General features: G+C 47.0%; 1 protein-coding gene across 6 annotated transcripts in view; it reads left to right on the top strand.

The window, feature by feature from the left end:
- The window catches only part of MEGF6 (multiple EGF like domains 6), a 272172-nt gene extending 252646 nt beyond the window's left edge, over positions 1–19526 (top strand). For all 6 annotated transcript variants that reach the window (XM_043499841.1, XM_038376878.2, XM_043499840.1 and 3 more), the window contains 14 exons: positions 1174–1302; positions 3709–3837; positions 4169–4297; positions 8235–8363; positions 9177–9305; positions 9957–10088; positions 11796–11924; positions 13568–13696; positions 13861–13989; positions 14198–14326; positions 15996–16124; positions 16975–17103; positions 17732–17863; positions 18387–19526. In XM_043499841.1, the coding sequence (XP_043355776.1) occupies positions 1174–1302; positions 3709–3837; positions 4169–4297; positions 8235–8363; positions 9177–9305; positions 9957–10088; positions 11796–11924; positions 13568–13696; positions 13861–13989; positions 14198–14326; positions 15996–16124; positions 16975–17103; positions 17732–17863; positions 18387–18451 (1748 nt within the window). In that variant the 3' untranslated portion in view covers positions 18452–19526. The remainder of the gene's footprint in view (positions 1–1173; positions 1303–3708; positions 3838–4168; positions 4298–8234; positions 8364–9176; positions 9306–9956; positions 10089–11795; positions 11925–13567; positions 13697–13860; positions 13990–14197; positions 14327–15995; positions 16125–16974; positions 17104–17731; positions 17864–18386) is intronic.
- The last annotated feature ends 600 nt before the right edge of the window (positions 19527–20126 follow it).

The raw sequence follows: 20126 nt of genomic DNA, 5'->3' as shown, positions 1-20126 counted from the left end.
AGTAATGCTAGTTTGAAACAAACATGGGGGAGGGGGGAAGCTTCTTTCCTATGTGACACACAAAGCTTTGCTGTTGCCTTCACATTGGTATGAAGAGTCAATGCAATTGGTTGTGCCAAAATAATCAAAGACCCTGCGTAAGTCTTGCAGTGATGAAATCCTTCCTTCTCCGAGTGCTGCTGCCTCTCTAGTAGGAATAGTAGGAAGGTGGGGGTTTCAGACGTAGTTTGAAGGCAGGTCTCGGACACCAGTGTCTCCTGCGACATTGATGGCTTTCACCTTCAACAGATGTGTGCTATTTCCACAGGTCTTTTCCACTTTTGATCTTCTCTCTCCATTTCAGTTGTGCTCTTTATTTGATGCTGAGAACAGCTGTGCCAGCCAGGGAGGGTGAATTGACTCAGAAAAAATAAGCCCCCCTCTCCATGGCCCCCCCAGACCTTAACCCTTTTCTATAACCCATGCCCATGGGAAGGTTTGGAAATGCTGAGTTAGCTTTTCTTATTTTTACATCTGCCTATTACTGCCAGATTTCAGCTAGGGCCAGATGTGGAAGTGCCAGAGTGGGCAGTTCTTGTGCTGCATCTAGCCTGACTATAATCAGGAAATCCCAGAAGTCCCAGAGAAATCCTGTTCTTCAGTCTATAAAAGTGGGCTAGAAATCTTGCAAGAAGTTCGGAGACACTTTTGACCTGGATCTGAATTGCGCAGCATTTATCTGAAACAGACTCCCAATCTCAGGGAAATTTTGGAGGCAAATTTTGTCTATTTTGCAGTTTACCTCCAAAAGTTTTGAATGGCTCAGTCTCTGCGCCCATAACTGCAGATAGTAATGAGGTTTGGTGCATCCGTGAAAACAGCTTCCTAATGGATTACTTTCAAAATACCATGGAAAAATAATGTCCATATTTGTAACTACAACCATATATACAATCTGACTGTTATTTTCTCATGATAGTGTAAACAATTTTTTTAAAACAAACACACACACACTTTTCATGAGCAGGCATAGCTGGCAGTTAACTTGGCCTTCTTGTAATATTTTGGTTGGTGAGGTTGCTGGTTCATCCCCTTTGTCTTCTCCTAAACAGCTGAATTTCTGAATCAGCAGTAAAAGTCTATGTAACTAATACCTGTTACTTAATTGTTGTGCCTACTTCTGTTTCCCTGCAGCTTGTAAGGATCACTGGTATGGAGATAATTGCAGTCAGGCATGCAGCTGCTTTAATGATGCCACCTGTGACCATGTTAGTGGACAGTGTCTCTGTGCGGCTGGATGGACAGGAGCCACCTGCCAGCAAGGTAATACAACCTGTGGTCATGTCCTATTCCAGACTGTCTTCCTTGTCGTGGGGAAAAAATCAGCGATTGGAAAAAAAAATTCCAAGTATCTGTGTGAGTTGTAGTTTGAATAAGCCTAGCAGCTGGCTGCGTGGAGTGCTCTAGTGGCATGGTGATGAGCCTGGATCATGGTTCAAATCATTTCCACTTTTGCTGCACATGCTAACTCTCAGTAAGGGCATTCTGGCCTTGATCCAGCAAAGCATTTAGTCCCAAATCAGTGGGACTATACATGTACTTACAGTTAAGCATGTGATTATGTGCTTTTTCTGGGGGGTTCCTACAGCAGCTTAACATAATATAAGAACATAAGTACAGCCATAAGGGTCAACCCAATGATCCATCTAGCCCAGTATCCTGTTTTCCGACAGTGGCCAGTGCCAGATGCTTCAGAGGAAAGGAACAGAACAGGGCAATTTTGAGTGATCCATTCTCGGTCATCCAGTCCCAGCTTCTGGCAGCTGGAAGTTTAGCATGCAGAATCAAGCACTAAAAGAAATTTAGATAATGCAGATATAACCAGTTTTACTTGACTATATGATAAACGACAGAGAAGTTGTTTTTCCGCCAAGGTGACTGCGTCCATCCTATGTTCTTTGGTAGTGAAATGTGGTAGCATTGTCCAGATGTGGAAAAGCAGGGTGTTCTGCAAGTCAAGATTGAAGTCACTGGCTGCCAACCTGTGGCACTAAATTCATACAACTCCCTTTAAAAATAATGCAGTGTGTTCCGGACTAAACACTCTCCAACGGTGGACCATTGAGTTGCTTAAATTTCAAGTCATCAAGTTACTGATCCCACAGCCTCCTTATGCAAGGCACAGATATCCCAAGAAACAGGAGCACGTTCCACTGGATCCTGCAGCGACGTTGGGAGGCTCTATTTGTGACACCCCAGCTCGTTTCTATGGCAGCAGCATGTGAAGTGGCAAGCATGGGGTTATGGACCTCACTGCAGGGGCAGGAAGGAGAAGAGAAATATCTTCACTAGCAACAAAGCTTTTGCAGGAAAACACAGGCCAAGCATAGTTCAGCATCAAGGCTCTTTTCTTCCAAGTTTACTGTGTTATGAAAGACACACCCCCATTTCACCTTTGGAAAAGCCAAGTTTATAGCAGCCTTGTGCCAAGCTGTGTTTAGATGATGAGCCAAAACCACCTTCCTTGTTCCTATAAACCTCCAGTCTTCCAATCACTTGCAGTGCCACGTTTTATTGAGACCTTCCCTAGTGGGACCCAGGATTCTAATACATTCCCCCAAACTCACTGTTTTGGGCTCCATGTGCCATTTCCCAGAGGAGGGATCAATAACTAGAGCTGAGGTTCCCAACCCTTTTTTTGCTGCCCCCCATAGGAGTCACATTACAGGGCCTTCCAGGGCAAAAAGTGACTCAACCAGGGGAGTGTGCAGCTCACACCTGGGTTGGCGGCAGGATCCGGTTGGCTCCATCCATGGAGGTGTCCATGGCAGCGCGGCACAGAGTGGACCAGTGTTCCTTGCCCTTCTCCTCCCATCCCCCCGCGCCTGGAGCCTCTTGCTCCTGCAGGCTCTGGTGGGTTTAAAATACACGGGGTTGCAGCCGGCCAGGTGTCCAGGGCAGCAGGGGAGCCCCCAGCAGTGAGGGAGAGGAGGAGAGCAGCAGGCTGCTGCTGGAGCAAGATGGGGCGGGACTGAGTGGTCTGCAACCCCCCACCACCTCACGCCCTCTGGCAGACCTCATGCCACCATCACCGCCACAGCCCACAGGTTCTGCCGTGCCTGTTGGTAGATTCCCACCAGCCTGGCGAGCTTCGGAGGGGTCACTTGGTGTCATTGGAACCACTGCACTGGGACAGAGAGAGAGTAGCCAGGAGCCAGGCTTGCGTCTACATGTCTGTAGTTGGTGGGAGCTGGAGCTGATCCCTACTTCGCACACATGGAATGGGGGAAGCCTCGGGCAGGGCTCAGGAGGTCAAGGCACCACCAAATGGCTAAAGTGGGAGCTGTGGAGAAGCTCACAGAGGGTGGGGAAAGCGTGGGAGAGAAGAGAGAGTTTACGGTACTGAGAAGATTTTCCATGCAGGCGACTCCCTCACCTCTCGGCTGTTTCTCTCCCTTCCCTTCCCCACCCCAGCCCAGTCCCCTGTGACCTGACACGTCTTATATGCAAGTAAAAATGCAGAACGTTCCTGTAAGCCCAGGTAGGCAGCCCTTAGGCATTACTGGATTGTGTTCTTGTTACTTATTTTTAGAGGTAGCAGCTCCATTTCATTTCTATCTACTCCTAACCCCCCCTGCCTCCCACAATACGACAGGCCTGATCTCTGCATTTTGAACCCAGTGTTGAGCTGCTTTCTGACTTTGATCTTTGTCCTGATTTTTCCCCAAGTGTGTCCATATGGTTTCTATGGCACGAACTGCCACCAGCACTGCCTCTGTCGGAATGGCGGAACGTGTGATCCCGTCACGGGGCACTGCACATGCCTAGAAGGATGGACTGGATTGGCTTGTGAGCTGGGTAAGCACCAGGAATGGAACAGCCATGTTAACCACGGGCCACTGAAACCTGCAGAACGTTTGTTGCACATTTGACCCACTCCAGAGAAGTTTTCCCTAATTTCACTTCAGTCATTTCATGACTTCAATGTCCACACTTCTATTTTTAGCATGCTAGCTCGAGCAAAGCTAGCGCAAGTCTGTCTACTCAGGTTGGGGGCTGCTCCCAGCTGTCGTGTAGACATATCCTTACTTTCTGTCCCCAAGGGGGAGTTGTGGGTTTGTATTTCTGGACTAAGCTTCTATTGTGCTATTTCTAAAACCACTTCAGTCAACTCTCTGGCTTCCCCTAGAATGTGCGCAAGGATGGTATGGTGTGGATTGCCAGCAAGTCTGCGACTGCCAGAACAGGGGGCTGTGTGACCGTCAGACAGGCCACTGCATCTGCCGGGCTGGCTGGACTGGGCAGCAGTGCCAAAGCTGTAAGTGAAAGTCCCAGGAGCCTACCAATGGCTGTAGCTTCTACTTACCTGCCAGGACAAGGGAACAGGTTTGGTTAGCCTGAGCCCTCCCTCAGACGGAACCTTTCTGAGGTTCAGGGAAGTCTAGTTACCTTGTTTTTTTTTTTTTTTTTTTTTTTTTTTTTAAAAAGGCTGCTTTTGATACAAAGAGAAAAGCACAAGTCCTCTCTTCTGGAGGTAGCTGCTACTTTGCTTGATGCATCTGTTGTAGGTGCCAGGGAATTATTGAGTAAATAAGGGCCCAACATTTGGCTTGCACAGCTCAAGAGAAAACAGCTTTGCGAACTCGTTCTGCCTGTCGCTGTGCTCCCCTTAAGGTCTGAACAAAAGAAATGTTATTGGTGCCATTCCCTGTGTGTACCCAGTGCTGTACAGTCACGAAAAGGCCACATCCCTTCCCAGAGATCCCAACATGTCACCCTGCTCCCCATGAAGTCAATGGCAAACCTGCAGGAGCAGACCCTGAATTAGACAGATACACAGCCTACCCCTGAGCAGCAGATGGCAATGGAAGGCAGGGTGAAGCTGAAATGTCATAGGAAAACCTCCACCTGACCCAAGACTTTAATAGCTTTATGCTGCTCCAGATCACCTTCCCTCCTCCCCCTTTCCAACTTCTGAGCTTACTCGCTGCTGGCACCCTTGTGCAGACCCGAAATGCCTGGCTTCTGTCCTAAGCCCCAGCAAGCTCTTACGCCTGCCTTCCGCAGGCCTCATATTCAGCTTATCTACAGACTTTACTAAGTACTCTGGCAATCCCTTTGCTATTAGCTAGTGTTGAAAGGAGAGCTCAGGGACTGGATCAAGTCCCAGAAGATCAGCAAAGGGGAGCCCCTCCCCTCCCAGAAGTCCCAGAAGCCACAGCAAATGTAGCCCACTGTGAAGGGGGTTATTAAGTCTGAGGCTGGTAATCAGCTGAAGCTGTGGGCGTGAGTGACTTGTCTGCTGCAGTGATTCCCACCCTCAGCAGCATGGCTAGGAAAGGCCCTGACATTTACAAGGTGTTGACTGTGTCACTGTTTTGGTTCTGGGCTCTTGTAGATAACGTGGGGGTGTGGCTGCTTTGTTCCCTGGATCATTAGCAGGAAGCAGACTGTGGCCTGTAATATGATGTTGCTGGAACATTTCTTAATGTGGGACGAAGGTCAGGCAAGTTTCAAGAGCTGTTTGAGGCTTTGCAAAGCTGAGAAATCCTAATCTTCTCCTTCCCGAGTATCCCTTTCATTAGTATCCCTTTCATTGATGCACTCTCTGGCTGAGCTGTGTGTACATTATGTGTAGCATTGTCCTGCTCCCTGTCAGCCTCTCTTCACACAGCAGGTCATTCCAGGGCTCTAGTAGCTTTTGTCATCTCTCTCTCTGAACCCCTTCTATTTCTGCTTGATTTTTCACCCCCCATCATGGGCATTCCATTGATCTGTATAAGGCAGCTCTGGGGGATTTCAGACTCCGATGAAAGCAGGATGTGCTCTTGTGAGGTATCCAGCCTCATGGTTAGAAGAAAAGTATCTGAATTTTTGGATTCTGCTCTGAATGGAATCTTGAGAAGCGTCTGAGCCTTCTCCAAGCAGAATATCGAGTGTTCTGCTATGTGGCATTGAGCTCCTCTTGGGCCAATGTGCATGAGGGGCCAGGGCAGAGTTCTGATGGTGCCTGTGAAATTTATTTTGGTGTTTTCCAGACTTGGATGTGGTGTCATGATGCAAATTGCAACCAGCGACACCAGTATATGGTTCTGCTTCTCCTTCCAATTAAAAAGTGCAGGAGAGAATTACCCACAGAAGCAAATGCTCAGTGGAAGATTCCAAATGTCTGCTCAGTTCCCTAGCCTCCCTGCTTGTTACCCTCACTTATTTGCATTGGACCATAGCCATCTAGTTCTTGTGTCTGAGGAGAAAAGTAGAGAATGAGATCCGTGCCATGAAGAGGTTTGACTGGACTTGGCGCACCCTCAGTACAGCCTTGAGTACTGTAACGTGAAACACACATCTCGCTTAACTGTCCACAATCTTTGGGGACTGGCAGTCACCATCCTTTTGGCTGGGTATTCAAGTCAGCCTCAAGGCACTTTACCAGATCACAGGTCCATGTCACTGTGTTATATGGAACTCTTTGCGCATGACCCTTCTCTAGTCAAGTTGTTGCTTTTCACAGGGCAGCTTGAAGCAATGGGTCATCATAACCAGAATGATGATTTGCAGTGAAACTATTCAGGACTTTTTCTGTCTCACTGTAGGCAGAATTTCACTACATCAAGACCACTGTCTATACTGACATTAAGATTTAAAAAGCCCAGCAATGCCTATCCCTTGCTAGCTTACCCCATCGCCACCAAAAGTCAGAATCCTTTATTTGACTTCTTTTTAGGGATTGTTTTTTAGAAAAGTTAGGTGTGCAAACATGCACACACAATATATGCACAACTATGTCCCTAATCTAGGCTTGCAGTTACCCCAATTGCATGTGCAAATTGGGTGAGTGCCTGGGCAAATGCACCTATTTTGTCATTTGCACATGCAGTTACTGAATTTGTGCACTCAGTCATGTTGACTAGCTGCCAATTAGATGTGTAGCTTGTGTTTATGCAAGTAACTTCTCTAAAATTCAGACAATGACTGTCTTATCTGGTTTTCATCTGCTTTAAGAACCAGCCTCTCACTTCCTCATAGATGACAGGAAGAAAATGGCCCTGATGGTGATACTATCCTGGCCCTCCAGCTCCCACTAAATGGTGCCAGGAATAATGCTTCCAAAAACATTTGGCGCTGTTAGAGAGAGAGAGAGACTTTCACACCACTTTAGGAAGAAGAGAATGTTTGTGCAAAGAGCAGTTTGTCGGCTCACAACTTTCTTTCTTCCCCTCTTCCTGTCTGGCTCAGCTATTCTCCCCGCCTCAGCACACACTTTCTCCCTGTCCCAGATTCTGCCAAAGTTTCTGACCTCATGGTCTGTTGTCTCAAAGGTAATGGTGATGTCACAAATCCAACCGGATGTGCCAAGTTCAGCCCTGATGTAGGTGTGTGCAACTCTGCTGACTTCCATGGGAGTTGGAACTGTTTAGGCCAAGGCTGAATTTGGCCCAACTGACCTTATGACCTCGCTTTATGAACAGAAGAATCAGAAAATCCCTCTCTCAGAAACAAGCAAAGATTGCTACAGAGAGTGGCAAGGAGATGCTGAGTCAATGGATTGCCCAGGGGCCTGGCGATTTCAGAAGATGCGTAATGGGAGATGGAGCCTTTTCCCTGGTGCTCACTGATTCACTCTTGCCCAGAGCAGTGGTGATTAACATGTTATTGTCTGGGGACTGTACAGTGGCCAGTGTCACATGAGTTTATTCCCAGTCAATGAGTTTCCCCTTTGACCAGGTAAAGCAGCAGCACAGTTGGATCCCTTGTTGATGGGCTCAGCCGAGAGGACAAGGACTGACTGGGCTACAGAGATTAAATTCTCCTCTCACTCCTCAACAGCTGTGGTACAGGGATCCTTTCAGGTCAGGGCTGAAGTGCTCCAGCTAAGCAGTGTTGGGAAGCTTGCCCATGCTGTATTCCCTCTGGGGATGAACGAAGGGCTCCATTCTCCAGAGCTGTCAGGCTGGTACCTATCGCCACCACCACAGAAAGGAAACTAGTCTAATCTATTTGATCCTGTTCCTAGTCTCGTTAGACCCAGCTCTGCAGACTGACAGATCCCATCTGACTTGTCAAACATGAAGTGAAACATAAAACTTAACCCCTTGACATGAGAACACGAAAGGGACATAAAATAAATGTTTGCAGTTCTTTGTGCCTGGAGTGCATAGTTTGAATTGCCCTGTGCAATGAAATCAGACCATACCCGTATTCATTCTGTAGCACCCCTTTAACCCCTACCTCTCTGTACATTTGAATCTCTGCAGCTTGCCCGAAGGGTACGTTCGGAGAGCACTGTGCAGAGCAGTGCGCCTGTGGGGCTGGAGTCTCATGCCACCACATCACTGGCGCCTGTGACTGCCCCTCAGGCTGGAGGGGCCAGCGCTGTGAGAAAGGTGAGAGAATCACGTCGCCTCTGCATCGTCTCTGCTGCTCGGGTGTGCAGGATGTTCTCGTTACATTTCAGCCTCAGATGAAGTCACGGAGCCCTGGACGTTTTGGGAATGAGCCTGATTTCTCTAGAGTAACAGACGAAGTAGGACTAGATGGCTCAGGGGATGGGCAGTGGGCTATAGAAAGAGGCTTGTACCTCAATTGCTGTAACAAATGCTGCTGGCTGGCTGATGTCAGAGTTCGACCCCGGTACACTCCCCAGTAGACAGATAGCCACAGCATTACTGGCACTGCTAGGCACCAAGACATCTCACCAGAGGCCCAGGACTAAGTGGGTCCCAGAAACTGAACTCCCACTCACCTCTCTCACAGTCCCTCCAGGCCAAGGCAGCTGTGGGGAAGTTTGTGTGGCTGGTGCCCCACTGTACCTATTCGATTAAGAGGACTGTTTTCTTGGCTTGTCAGTCTGGCATCTCTCAGTGCACTAGACAGAGAAGTATGCTGAGGAAAGGGGGCCTTGGGATGATTGGGGGAAGCAGCCAGACTTTGAGATTTGCTCACTTACGGAGACATCGGTTTCTTAGCAACTCCTTGGACGGAAGGTGCCCAGGTGGGACATGACGTGTCTTCAGCTCACATCAATGTTCAGTGGGGCATTTCTTTCATGTTTCCAGGAAGGCTACAACAATATTGCATTAAACCTTTAATTACACTTTATTTTGGGGCCATAAAATTCCTGCTGGTGCTGGGTACTAGGAAGAATTCACAAATCTTTTGTCTTGATTTCTTTTCCCCACCTTGTTTCCTTCCTACAGCCTGCCTGCCTGGTTCATTTGGGAAGGACTGTGCCAGCCGCTGTGACTGTCCCCCAGGAACGCCTTGCAACCATGTCACTGGCCAGTGTGGTTGCCCTCCAGGATTTATGGGCAATGGATGTGAACAATGTACGGAGGAGGGAACAGCCCTTCTACGGTTACTAGCAGAGTCCAGGGAACTAGACGGCTCAATCCATTACTACTAAAAATTCAATGCGTTGCCAAATAGCAGCTCACACTTTGGCAGGCGGTGCATGCCCACATAATCATAACAGAGCAAAGGGAGCCAAGTGGGAAACCAGAGCTGCATATTCCATCCAAAGGATTAGCAATAAATCAGAGTAAGACAGAGCTCCTGTGGATATGAGCAAGTCTGGGAGAGACAGAGACATGTGAGCACTTTCTTCAGTCTGTAAGTGTGTGTATTTCAGATCTCTCTCTGCATGTGTGGATGCATGATTGCAGAGGGCATCTAATATCTGAAAATACTTCCAATCCTTTTCAATCCCACTCCTTTGTGCATCCTAGCAGCTACCCCCATGCTCCTCAAAACAGGATACACCAGCGAGACTGGTTCCGATTTCCCCTTGCTTTGAGTGGTGGATGAAGACCATGCACACTAAAGGCCATTCTAAATCATGGCTCTGGGTTTTGATACCAATAAGTCCTGCTCTATAGTGGAGTTCTAAAAATGACAATACATTAGGGAGTAGGGTTTGGGGGGAGACCATGAGCCCCCACAATAATGCTGTGGTGTCTTCATCTTCTCTCTTCCTACAGCCTGTTTGGCAGGGACCTTTGGGCTGAACTGCGCTCAGGCTTGCCAGTGCCCAGAAGTGAACCAAGACTGTCATCCTGTCACTGGGGAGTGTATCTGTGCGCCTGGTTACCATGGAAGAAATTGCCAGCTAAGTGAGTTTGCTCTAACCTTTGTCTTCAGCATTGTCAGGGTTCATGTGACTTCACCTACAGCCTCTCTGTTGGATGGTAGTCAATCAGGGACTGTGTTCTTCATGCTGAGTGTTCCAAGGAGAGTCCATGGTAATATATCAGGGCATAAGCTGATCATCTTGTGGGGTCAGGAAGGAAGTTTCTGGTAGCATTCACAATTCCCTAATCAGAGAAAAGGGGACTCCACCTTCCTCTGCAGCACTGGATACTAGTCATGGCCAGGAACTGAACTCCAGGGGCCTTGGGGCTGCACCAATATGGCACCTCCTGTATTCGGATTGGCTGTCATCCCAGGTTCCCACTGTGCTTTCCTTTCCCCTCACTCGTGCAGCTTGAGATTTTAAAAAACATTTCCCAGATTATGTCTTTGTGAACCTTGCCGGTAATGGGAAAAATGATTCTGCCCATACAGGCATTTTCTGTTCCCTTTAGTCCTCCATCTGTCCCTGCATATTCACACAGCCCTCCATCAATCCACATGCATACATGCACTCTCTCACCCCCATACACACACTTCCTCTTACTAATTAGTGAGTTTGTGCCATGAAAAACAATTTAATATACACAAGTGCCATATTCTGCCATTTCCCATCTAACCCATGGGCAAGTTGGCTACATAGTATGACCAACAGAGAATTTTGTACTGTTGTTTTTCTCTACGAGTAAAACTCCTTCGATTAGTTTCCCTCTGCCAAGAGCAAGGAGGGCTATTTAGAGATACTTTCACCGTCCTTTTGACTGCGCAACTGGAGGAAGGGCAGGGATTGATGGGCACCTTATTGCAGCCCTCTTAAAATAATATTCCCCCAATTTCATTTTTGCTCAAAGTTTTTCTATGCAGTGATTTTTAAAAATGTATTTTCACTGCACTAATAGCTTTTCCATTAGGAGCCTCCTTGAAAACCAGTGACTTAGCTGATTATTTTTTATAGTTCTATAAGATTTGGCTAATGAAAGATAAAATGTGGAATTTGGCCTGCTTTTGAGAAGCCAGTGTCTTGGAGCTGTGAGCATTTCCCCGTGTTTTATGCTGGGCTTTGTGTCCGCAGGTGCTGGGAGGATGAAGGAACCCAGGATGGCCTTACGCTTTGATTATTTCTGTCACAATATGTGGATTGTAGCTAATCAAAACAGTCCACTCCATCATGCAGTCCATTAGGCAAGAACAGACCTGGCTTCCTGAATCTTCATCCTGCTGGTGTGCATGTCATGTCAGCTGGACCGCTTTCTCTTGCTCACCATGAGATCTTTGTTCAGATTAGTCAGGAAATCAGCAGCTTCTCGCTCAAAATATACAGGAAATGACCTTCTCCCACCTCCTCTCACTGAGTGAAGTGAATTGGGTGGTGTCACTCTCTGGCATATGTTCCTACCAACACCATTTACTCACCAATGTCAATTGTTGTTTTATGAGCAAGTAAACCGTGGTTAACAACGTCTCTACAAACATTTATGTTGATGAGTAAATCGGCGGACCCCTTAGATTGCCATGATGCTACACACTATTTCGAATCATCTTGCCTTGTCATCTGCGACCTAGTGTTTAAAAATAAACATTGGGGAGGAGAAACTTGCATTGTGAACATCCGTGCACGTGCCACATGATCGGTGTCTGAGCTTTGTCATTTTTTCTAAGCGTTGGGTTTTTTTTTTTTAATTTTCCCCCAGGATGTTCAGCTGGTTGGTATGGCCCCAATTGTGAGCAGCAGTGTAAGTGCAAGAATCGAGGACACTGTGAGACCACCACAGGGACATGTCAGTGTCCCGCTGGGTATGTCGGAGCAGACTGCGGTATCGGTGAGTGTGCAGATTCCTTTGCTGCCATGCACACGAAAGAGAGTAGCAGTTGTGATGCGGGCCACAGTCTAAGAACATTGCAGGCAGATTTTAAGCAGCACATTTGTCTTCCAAGTGAAGCTTTGCAAAACGTTACACTGAGTATCTTTCACTGCCTAGTTTAGAGAAGTCTGCTAGCGGAGGAAGTGCTGGGAGTGAATTCTCAATTATTACTGAAATGCATGGACCATTCTTTCTTCCTCTGACTCCCAGTGACTTCTGTTTTAGATGATTCACTGTCCAGAACTACAGTAAAAGCAAAAATCCATAAGTTTGGGGTGTTTCTTACACTTGAAAGGTTTTAGACATTGAACCGGAAGGGAGTCACATAGTAAAGGTGCCACAAAACAGAATAATAAACCCCCCTCTATACATTACTAATAATATCCTCAATGCGGGACAATCTTGACAGCTTTGGTTCATCTTCTAAGAACAGATTCATGAAGCTGCTTCCTCTTGGGTTCCAGCAAAATGTTTTCTGTCAAAACCCCTGCAGGAGCAATAGTGACCCTGCCAAAAATACCTTTGTGGAAGAATTTTCTTATTACTGATTGTGGGATGGGTGTTTTTTCTCCAATTGTTGTTATGGTTCTAATGATACATCAGCTAAACAAAGGGAAAGTGAATTGCTGCAAAAATTCAAGCTGTTGCCAAAATGGATTTCACCAGAGAGAGCTACAGCAAGAGGTAGGAGTTTAAGATGATCATGATGTGTAGACAGAGATAATTTCATGCTTCCTAACTGTCAGGGTGATTAAGCATTGGAATAAATTGCCTAGGGAGGTTGTGGAATCTCCATCATTGGAGATTTTTAAGAGCCGGTTGGACAAGCACCTGTCAGAGATGGTCTAGATAATACTTATCTAATCCAGTCTCCTGCACTCATGGCAGGACTTGCCTCTCAAAGTCCTTTCCAGTCCTATGATTCAGGGCATGAGTTGCTCAGCTGCAGTGTCAGGAAGGAAGTCTTTCTCCCGAGTACAACACTACACCATTGGCTGTGTGCACTACTTTTTCTTCCTCTGAATCACACAGGAGAGGATGGTGGACAAAGAGCCTGTCCACTATTACAGCTCCTAAATAACTGACTTAATTTCTTGCTTTTATTGAAATAGAATCACTTTCTTGCTGGGTTTTTTTTCTGCACCATAATTGCTCCTGTGTCTGGAAGTGCTTCATTAATCTGGCAGTTCACCCTTGCAGCATCCCATTGATTGGCTCTGGAGCCTCTGTTAAGATGCTTTCCTCCTTCACCACAAGTGATCTAGATGGCTCTTATTTCTTCTCTACCAAATCAGACCTAAGATCACACAGTTAGTGGCAGAGCCTTGAAAAGAACCCAAGAACCTTCCTTTTCAGACTCATAGACTTTAAGGTCACAAGGGACCCTTCTGATCATCTAGTCTGACCTCCTACACAGCGCAGGCCACAGAATCTCACCCACCCACTCCTGCAATAAACCTCTCACCTATGTCTGAGCTCTTGAAGTTCTCAAACCATGGTTTAAAGATTTCAAGAATCCTCCAGCAAGTGCCCTGTGCCCCACAGCCTGCTTCTAAGAATGCTAATGTCACCATCTCTTATGGAAGTGAATCCTCTCCTAGGCTGTCCTATTGGTCGCTATGGCAAGGACTGCATGCACCTGTGTTCCTGTGGAGAAGGAGCCACCTGTCACCATGTGACAGGCATCTGCATTTGTCCAGCAGGAAGAACTGGTCCCAGCTGTGAACACGGTAAACATTAACCATGGTGCCATTTAACCAAGACTGGGTATTTCACCACCATGGTTGGAGAGGGCTGTAGGGTTGGGTACAGGCAAGCTACCCCACCCCCATTGGTGTAGTGTCTGATCACATCAGATTTCGGTTCCCACTCTCTCCTCCTTTGTTTTTTTCAGTCTGCCAGAAAAACCAGTATGGGGCAGGCTGCATGCAGACCTGCTCCTGTCAGAATGGAGGAATCTGCCACGCAGCCGACGGCTCCTGTTTGTGTGGGCTTGGGCGGACCGGGAAACTCTGCGAACTGGGTAAATCCCCCGGAGGTGCTCCGGCCTAGCACCAGCCTGGCAATTGTTTAAACTAACGGAGTTTGTGTTTAGACTTGATGCCCTCTTTGCCGTAGCCACAGGCGTAGCTGCGCCCTGTGAGGCATGGCCTAGCCACAGGTCACTGCAGCTCAGGATGTGCTTGTGTATGAGCCATGTGCCAATTAGTCTCTGGATGCGTTCCCCGCAGAATGCCCCCCGGGGAAGTATGGCGCCAACTGCCAGCTGAACTGTGCGTGTCGGAATGATGGGATTTGTGACCAAGTGACAGGAGCCTGCCACTGCCGCAGAGGGCACTATGGGCACTTATGTGAGCAAAGTAAGTTCAAGCAGCAGAAGTGCTGCTCCTTCTGCCTTCCGAGGCTGTGTTGCAAAGATGTTTAATGTGGGCACCAGGAGACATAAGGCAGAGGGGCCAATCTGACTTGCGTACGGGCAGTTTGAACATCACAGCACGTGAGAGGCCCAGTGGCACCACTACACACACACACTCACTCACTCTCTCTCTCTCTCTCACACATACACACACTCACACAGAGAGAGAGAGAGAGAGCGTGAGCGAGCTGGGGAGGGGTTTGGGCTAGATCCCAGGAGGCCATCAAGTCTAGTATCCTGCCTCTGGCAGAGGCCAAAACCACAAGCATCAGCACATTGGAAGAATTCTTGGTAATGCCTGGGGCCAGCTCACCACTGCGCTGTCCTGGGGAGGGATAAAAAGGAGGCGTGTGGACAAAGCAGCTTGGTGATCCACTTGAGCCCTGACATGTGGCCTTCGTCAACCTAGTGTTGGTCATAACATTGCACAGCCCGGCTGAAATTGCATTTGCAGTGTTTGTCTGGCAGCCCTGTACACCACTAATCAGTCAAGTTAAAGAAGCTGTTGGTTTGAATGTCCTGTTCTTTGTGTGAGCTGGGATTGTGCACACATAAGCTGACCCACGCTAGCAACTGCTTAAAAACAATCCAGAGTACAAAAAAGCAGCAACATGGTCCCTACTGGAATGTTTGTGTTTCTTTACTGTGCTCAGGTCAGACAAATAGATCTGTTTCTAGGACCTCAGATTCCTTAGCAGTATTGTGGGAAAGGCATTGCTACCACACACCTGCATCAAAGGGAAAGATTGGGTAGTTTCACACACTCGTGGACTGAATTTATGGCTTATTACAACAATCTGTAACCTACCAGCACACCTGTTTTGTCCTATAACTGCAGAGGTGTTAATGGGCTATTCTACCTTGAATGGTCCCTTAGAACATGTTCTTACTACTTAAGCTAAACTATCTGTTCCCTCTTGCATTTAGCCCAGAGTACCTTTCCCTAACCTCTGTGTGGCTCAATAGCTTGACTCTCTCACCAACAGAAGTTGGTCCAATAAAAGATACCACCTCGTCACACATGACATTTTGCATTTTTCATCTTAAATCTTCCCCTTTTGTTCACTAAAATGGCAGAGGACTTTCATGGGCAAAGCCTACCATGGCCTGCACAATATTTCAGATGCGTGAAGAGTTTTTTGAGCTTACATTTTTTTGCTATTGAGATTCATGGAAAGAGTAAAACTTTACACTCAGCAATCTTCCTGAATTTCAGGAGCTGACTGGATAGTTTTCAAGCCCTTTGTTCTGTGTTTGTACAGCACCTGGCACAATGGGGGCCTGCTCCGTGAGTGGGGCTCCTAGGCACTACTGTAATAAATGGTGATTGTGGCTCCAGTGTGCAGCATGGAGCTAAAAGACAGACGGAGAGCAGTAGCCTGCTCTCTAGAAGGATAAGTGTCAGAAAGACCACTGTTTAATCCCCCCCCCCCCACCCCTTCATAACACAGAGCAGGATTGTCCCTCTGCATCTCAAAACTTCCCAGTGTAAAGGGCTCATGTTTCCTCCCAGGGGTTAGCAGGAGGGTGAGCTGCTGAGACCCCCAGCGAATAAGGCCCCACTGAAGTGCTCTATGCTTACTAATGAACTTTCCAACTGGCTTCCTTTGCAGCCTGCCCTCCGGGTTTCCATGGACTTCATTGTCAGGAGTTGTGTGATTGTCAAAATGGAGCAACTTGTGACCCAGTGACCGGTCAGTGTCTGTGTCCTGCTGGCTTCCACAAAGATCGCTGTCAGAAAGGTATAGATGACTTCAGCGTATTTCCCATCAAAAGGTGAAGTGTTGTCACTGCATACACAGGACCCAGTGCTGATCTCTTATACTAGTGTGCAAATCTACTTCCAGTTGGCATAAGTGGCACTCAGCATTGTGGGGAAGGTACTGCTGGCAAACAGGACTTGTGTTAAGATAATCTTATAATGGCTCTGGCTCAGGAAGTATGAGGTAGTATTCACTAATCAGAGTGCTTGCCCCCCACTCATCAAACATCAAACCCACTGAATTAGTTAAGTAGTGCCAGACCCATTGTGGTGTTCTCTCGCCAGACCCAGACCCATTGTGGTGTTCTCTCGCCAGACCCAGACCCATTGTGGTGTTCTCAGGTAGCTGACACCAGGGAAGGTGGAGACAGCAATGGAACCCTGGAGTTCTGTTCTGATCCCAGACAACATTTCTTCACAGTGATTTCTTAGACGCCAGTTTTCTGCTATCTTGAGCCAGTTGGAATGACTCAAATTTAGGCAAGCAGAGGCACAAAAATACATCAATAATCAAGCAATTGTTTCTCTCTCCTCCAAAATTTGCTGTTTTGCACAACACTCCATGGGGGGTAATTGGCCAATTGCAGAATCAGCTTCTGTCACACAGGCCTCCTACTAATGGGGTGCAGGCCTGGCCCTGCCTGCAGAGGGAAGAAGCATGGAGGGTTTCCTGGTGCCTTGAGATCATTTCCATGTAAAGAAGATTGTCTCTTGTCTTGGGGGGGGGGGGGGTGAGTCAGCATTGGGAAGACTGGCTATGTGGGAAAAAGCACTGGTCGAAGGGCCAAAGATCCTTGTGCTGCCCGTCACCCTTTCTCTTGTGCTCACAGGCTGCGAGGAGGGGTGGCATGGAGAGGGTTGCCAGCAGTTGTGTGACTGTGAAGGAAACGCACCATGTGATCCAGTCACTGGGCGCTGCCTGTGTCCATCTGGAAAAACTGGTGCCAAGTGTGACCTGGGTGAGTGTGGATTATTTGCAACAGACATAACAGGTGTCCAAGTGTGTATGAGGGAGGGTGATCTAAGGACAGATGTGCTATCATCACTTCCTGTCTGGGGCTGGGACTACTAAAGGGAGGGGCATTTTTGTGGCCTAGCCAGACGGCATGGGACCTGGTTCTTCTTGCACCAGCCATACACTAATGCAAGAGGAGAATTGTGCCAGTTGGCTCTGTAGGTCACATTCATAAAACATAAGTACTAATGTTATATTGAATGATTGACATGGAGGACTGGATGGCTCCAGGTGTTCCTATGGGATGCGGGACTATTCACCTCTAGGTCTCCCAGCAGTGACTGAATGCCATGGTCCATCTCACCCTTAGTGGATGGGTGGTCCCCTGACATCACACTCCTCTGCCCCGATAGTTAGCTGGAGTCAAGAAGCCAACAACCAAATGGAACTTGAACTCCCCTCTGAGCCCTTAGGGTGGTCTAACAAATCCAGGGGTAAGGTACAGCATCCCATCTCTCTCGTGGGGCAAACTGCCCCCTTACCTTTCACCAGGCCTGTGCTTAGTTCTGCAAGCTAATGTGCTGAAATAATTCCAGCTCCTCCAAACAGTCTCTCTGCCTTTACCTCTCCAGACTGCCGCACGGATAAATTTGGCCCAGACTGCGCCCTGACCTGTGACTGTGGCCTTGTCAATTCTTTCTGCAATGCTCAGAATGGCCAGTGCACGTGCATTAACGGGTACATAGGACCTACATGTCAAGAAGGTAACTTCAGGCAGCAGTTCTGGTATTTCCATAGTTCCCATTGTAACCCCACACCAGTAACTGATTGGGGCAAGATGCAAATGGTTGTGGTTTAGTGCTTTTAGTACTGGGGGGGTGCCCTCATATTGTTAGTCCTGCAAAATTTCAAAACCCAGAGGGCATAATACAGCCTAGTGTAGACACAATCCTCAGCTAAAGCAGCCCTATGGCCTGGACCTGACAAGCTCTCACCAAAGGGGTTTCCATTAGGCAGGTAGAGTGGTTGAGCTTTCAGCCATGCAGGGTGTGACTGCAGCCATAGCCTACACTAATGCAGATACTAACAGCAGCAACACCATGGCCGTGTGGTGCTAGCTAGAGCATGCCTTCCTCAGGCAAGTAGCTACATTAAAGCTAGGTGAGAAAACCAATAGCATTTGAGTAGGTATGAATCAGTCCAACCGAGGGCAGTGGCGCAGAGGGCATTCTGACCTGCGCTCCTGCCCTATAAGAAGATCTCACATTGTTATCTCATCTCTTGTAGCTGTGGCAGCTAGAATATCCTACCTGTTCTCTCCCAGGGAAGTTTTCCAGCCTGTGAAACATTAAGTCATGCAGCCACCATGTTCGAGGAAAACAAGAGTCAGCGTCTTCTGGTCTTTCTGCTGAACCTGTCTTAACTAACACTAACCACACAGGAATTCAGCCTAAGAGGTTTGACGCTATAGCACACAACTCAGCTTGTCCCTGCAAGGAATCTGTGAACAAGTGTATAAAAAAAGCCACGCACCTGGGAAAAATGCTGTTGGAATTTCATGCTCAATTGAGGATCACAAACTTTGGGAAGCATTTTATTTTTACTCTATCATAGAGACACAGTAGTTCAAAGGTGGTTTTTCTCCAGGGGGCAATTAGTGGACTTCTGCCACTCATCTTCTACTTTTTTTTTATTGTCTGTGTGGAATTTTAATCAAAATACATATTTATGTAAAGATATTTATGGGAAGATGTACAAATGTGTTTTCATGCTTGTAGCCAACGATCTCTGGCCCCAGCATGTGGAGGTGCTGCATCACTTGATTTTTGAACTTGTGAGCAGTCTTTCCTGGTAGTTTATCATTGGCCACCATGCTGTAATAAAATAAACATTCAATAAGTTAGTCATAAGAGCACTCGCATTTAAGTTCCAAAATGTACTGTAAGTCCTGGTTCTATAGAGGAGCATTTGATATTTGTGGGTGACAAGGACTCTGGGGATTGTGCAAACTTTGTTAAACTAATGAGACTTGATTTACACGTGACTGCTTCTTCCAGCATCACAGGAAATGCAGTCTGGTTTGTAGTAGTATGTATATAAAATAATGGGCTGGAGTAGCATCATAGATCAGACTCAGTGTTTGTAACCTCGTCTTTCCAAGGAGCTGAGCTACTAACCTGTTTATCCTGGAGATGTTTAAAGGTAAGTTTGTGTAAGGTGTTTTCCACTGCAGCAACTTAATGGAGTACACCCTTCCTCTCCACAGCTGGGTACAAGAAACTTTGTTGCTTTAAAAGAAACATTAACTTTGGTGAAAAGTTATTTATACATGTTCTACTCTGGTGAGTGCTTGAACACAGTATTATGACAAAAACAACATAAAGTGGTACCTGGTTTGGATTATAATAAAAGCTATAGAGAATATGATTTCACTGCTTAATCTCTCCAAAATGCACTTAGGACCAGGCTGTGTACCCTAGTTGAATGCATAGGAAAAAGCAATACTAAGCATTTTTGCTCTGTAGTGCAATTCATACCACATTTACCCAGCTACAGTTCAGTTTGTTCTTGTTGATGTCAGCACACAATCCCAACTTCACCTTCTTCCTGGGAATCATCTTAGACAAACACTGTACATGCAGGAAAATTAAACTTCAAAAATGACACTGTCCAACTACAACAAGAACCTCAAGTTTGAGGCTGAGGGTTCCACCTTTGTCTGCCGCTACATTCTGTGACAGAGACAAACTTATACAACTGAGCTAAGGACCCTTCAACTGAATAACAAATCTGGTTGTGCATTACTGGCAAAGGGGTTTAAAATAGGTCAGTACTAAGAAAGCACATCACATAGGCAGCAGGTTTAAGTATAGCTCTGATGTTTGCATTTACCCATCAAAGATACAGTTTAAATAATAAATATAATCACCTTTTTTTGTTTTATTTTAATTGACAGGTTTACAAGCTACTACTAAACAGCATTGAGCATTTTCATGCAACTAGGAATCACATCGCTCTAGTTTTAGA

This window comes from Dermochelys coriacea, chromosome 18 (assembly GCF_009764565.3).
Source record: "Dermochelys coriacea isolate rDerCor1 chromosome 18, rDerCor1.pri.v4, whole genome shotgun sequence".
In the NCBI taxonomy this organism is placed as follows: Eukaryota; Metazoa; Chordata; order Testudines; family Dermochelyidae; genus Dermochelys; species Dermochelys coriacea.
Note: the sequence above shows the minus strand (reverse complement) of the source record. Positions and strands in the feature narration are given on the sequence as shown.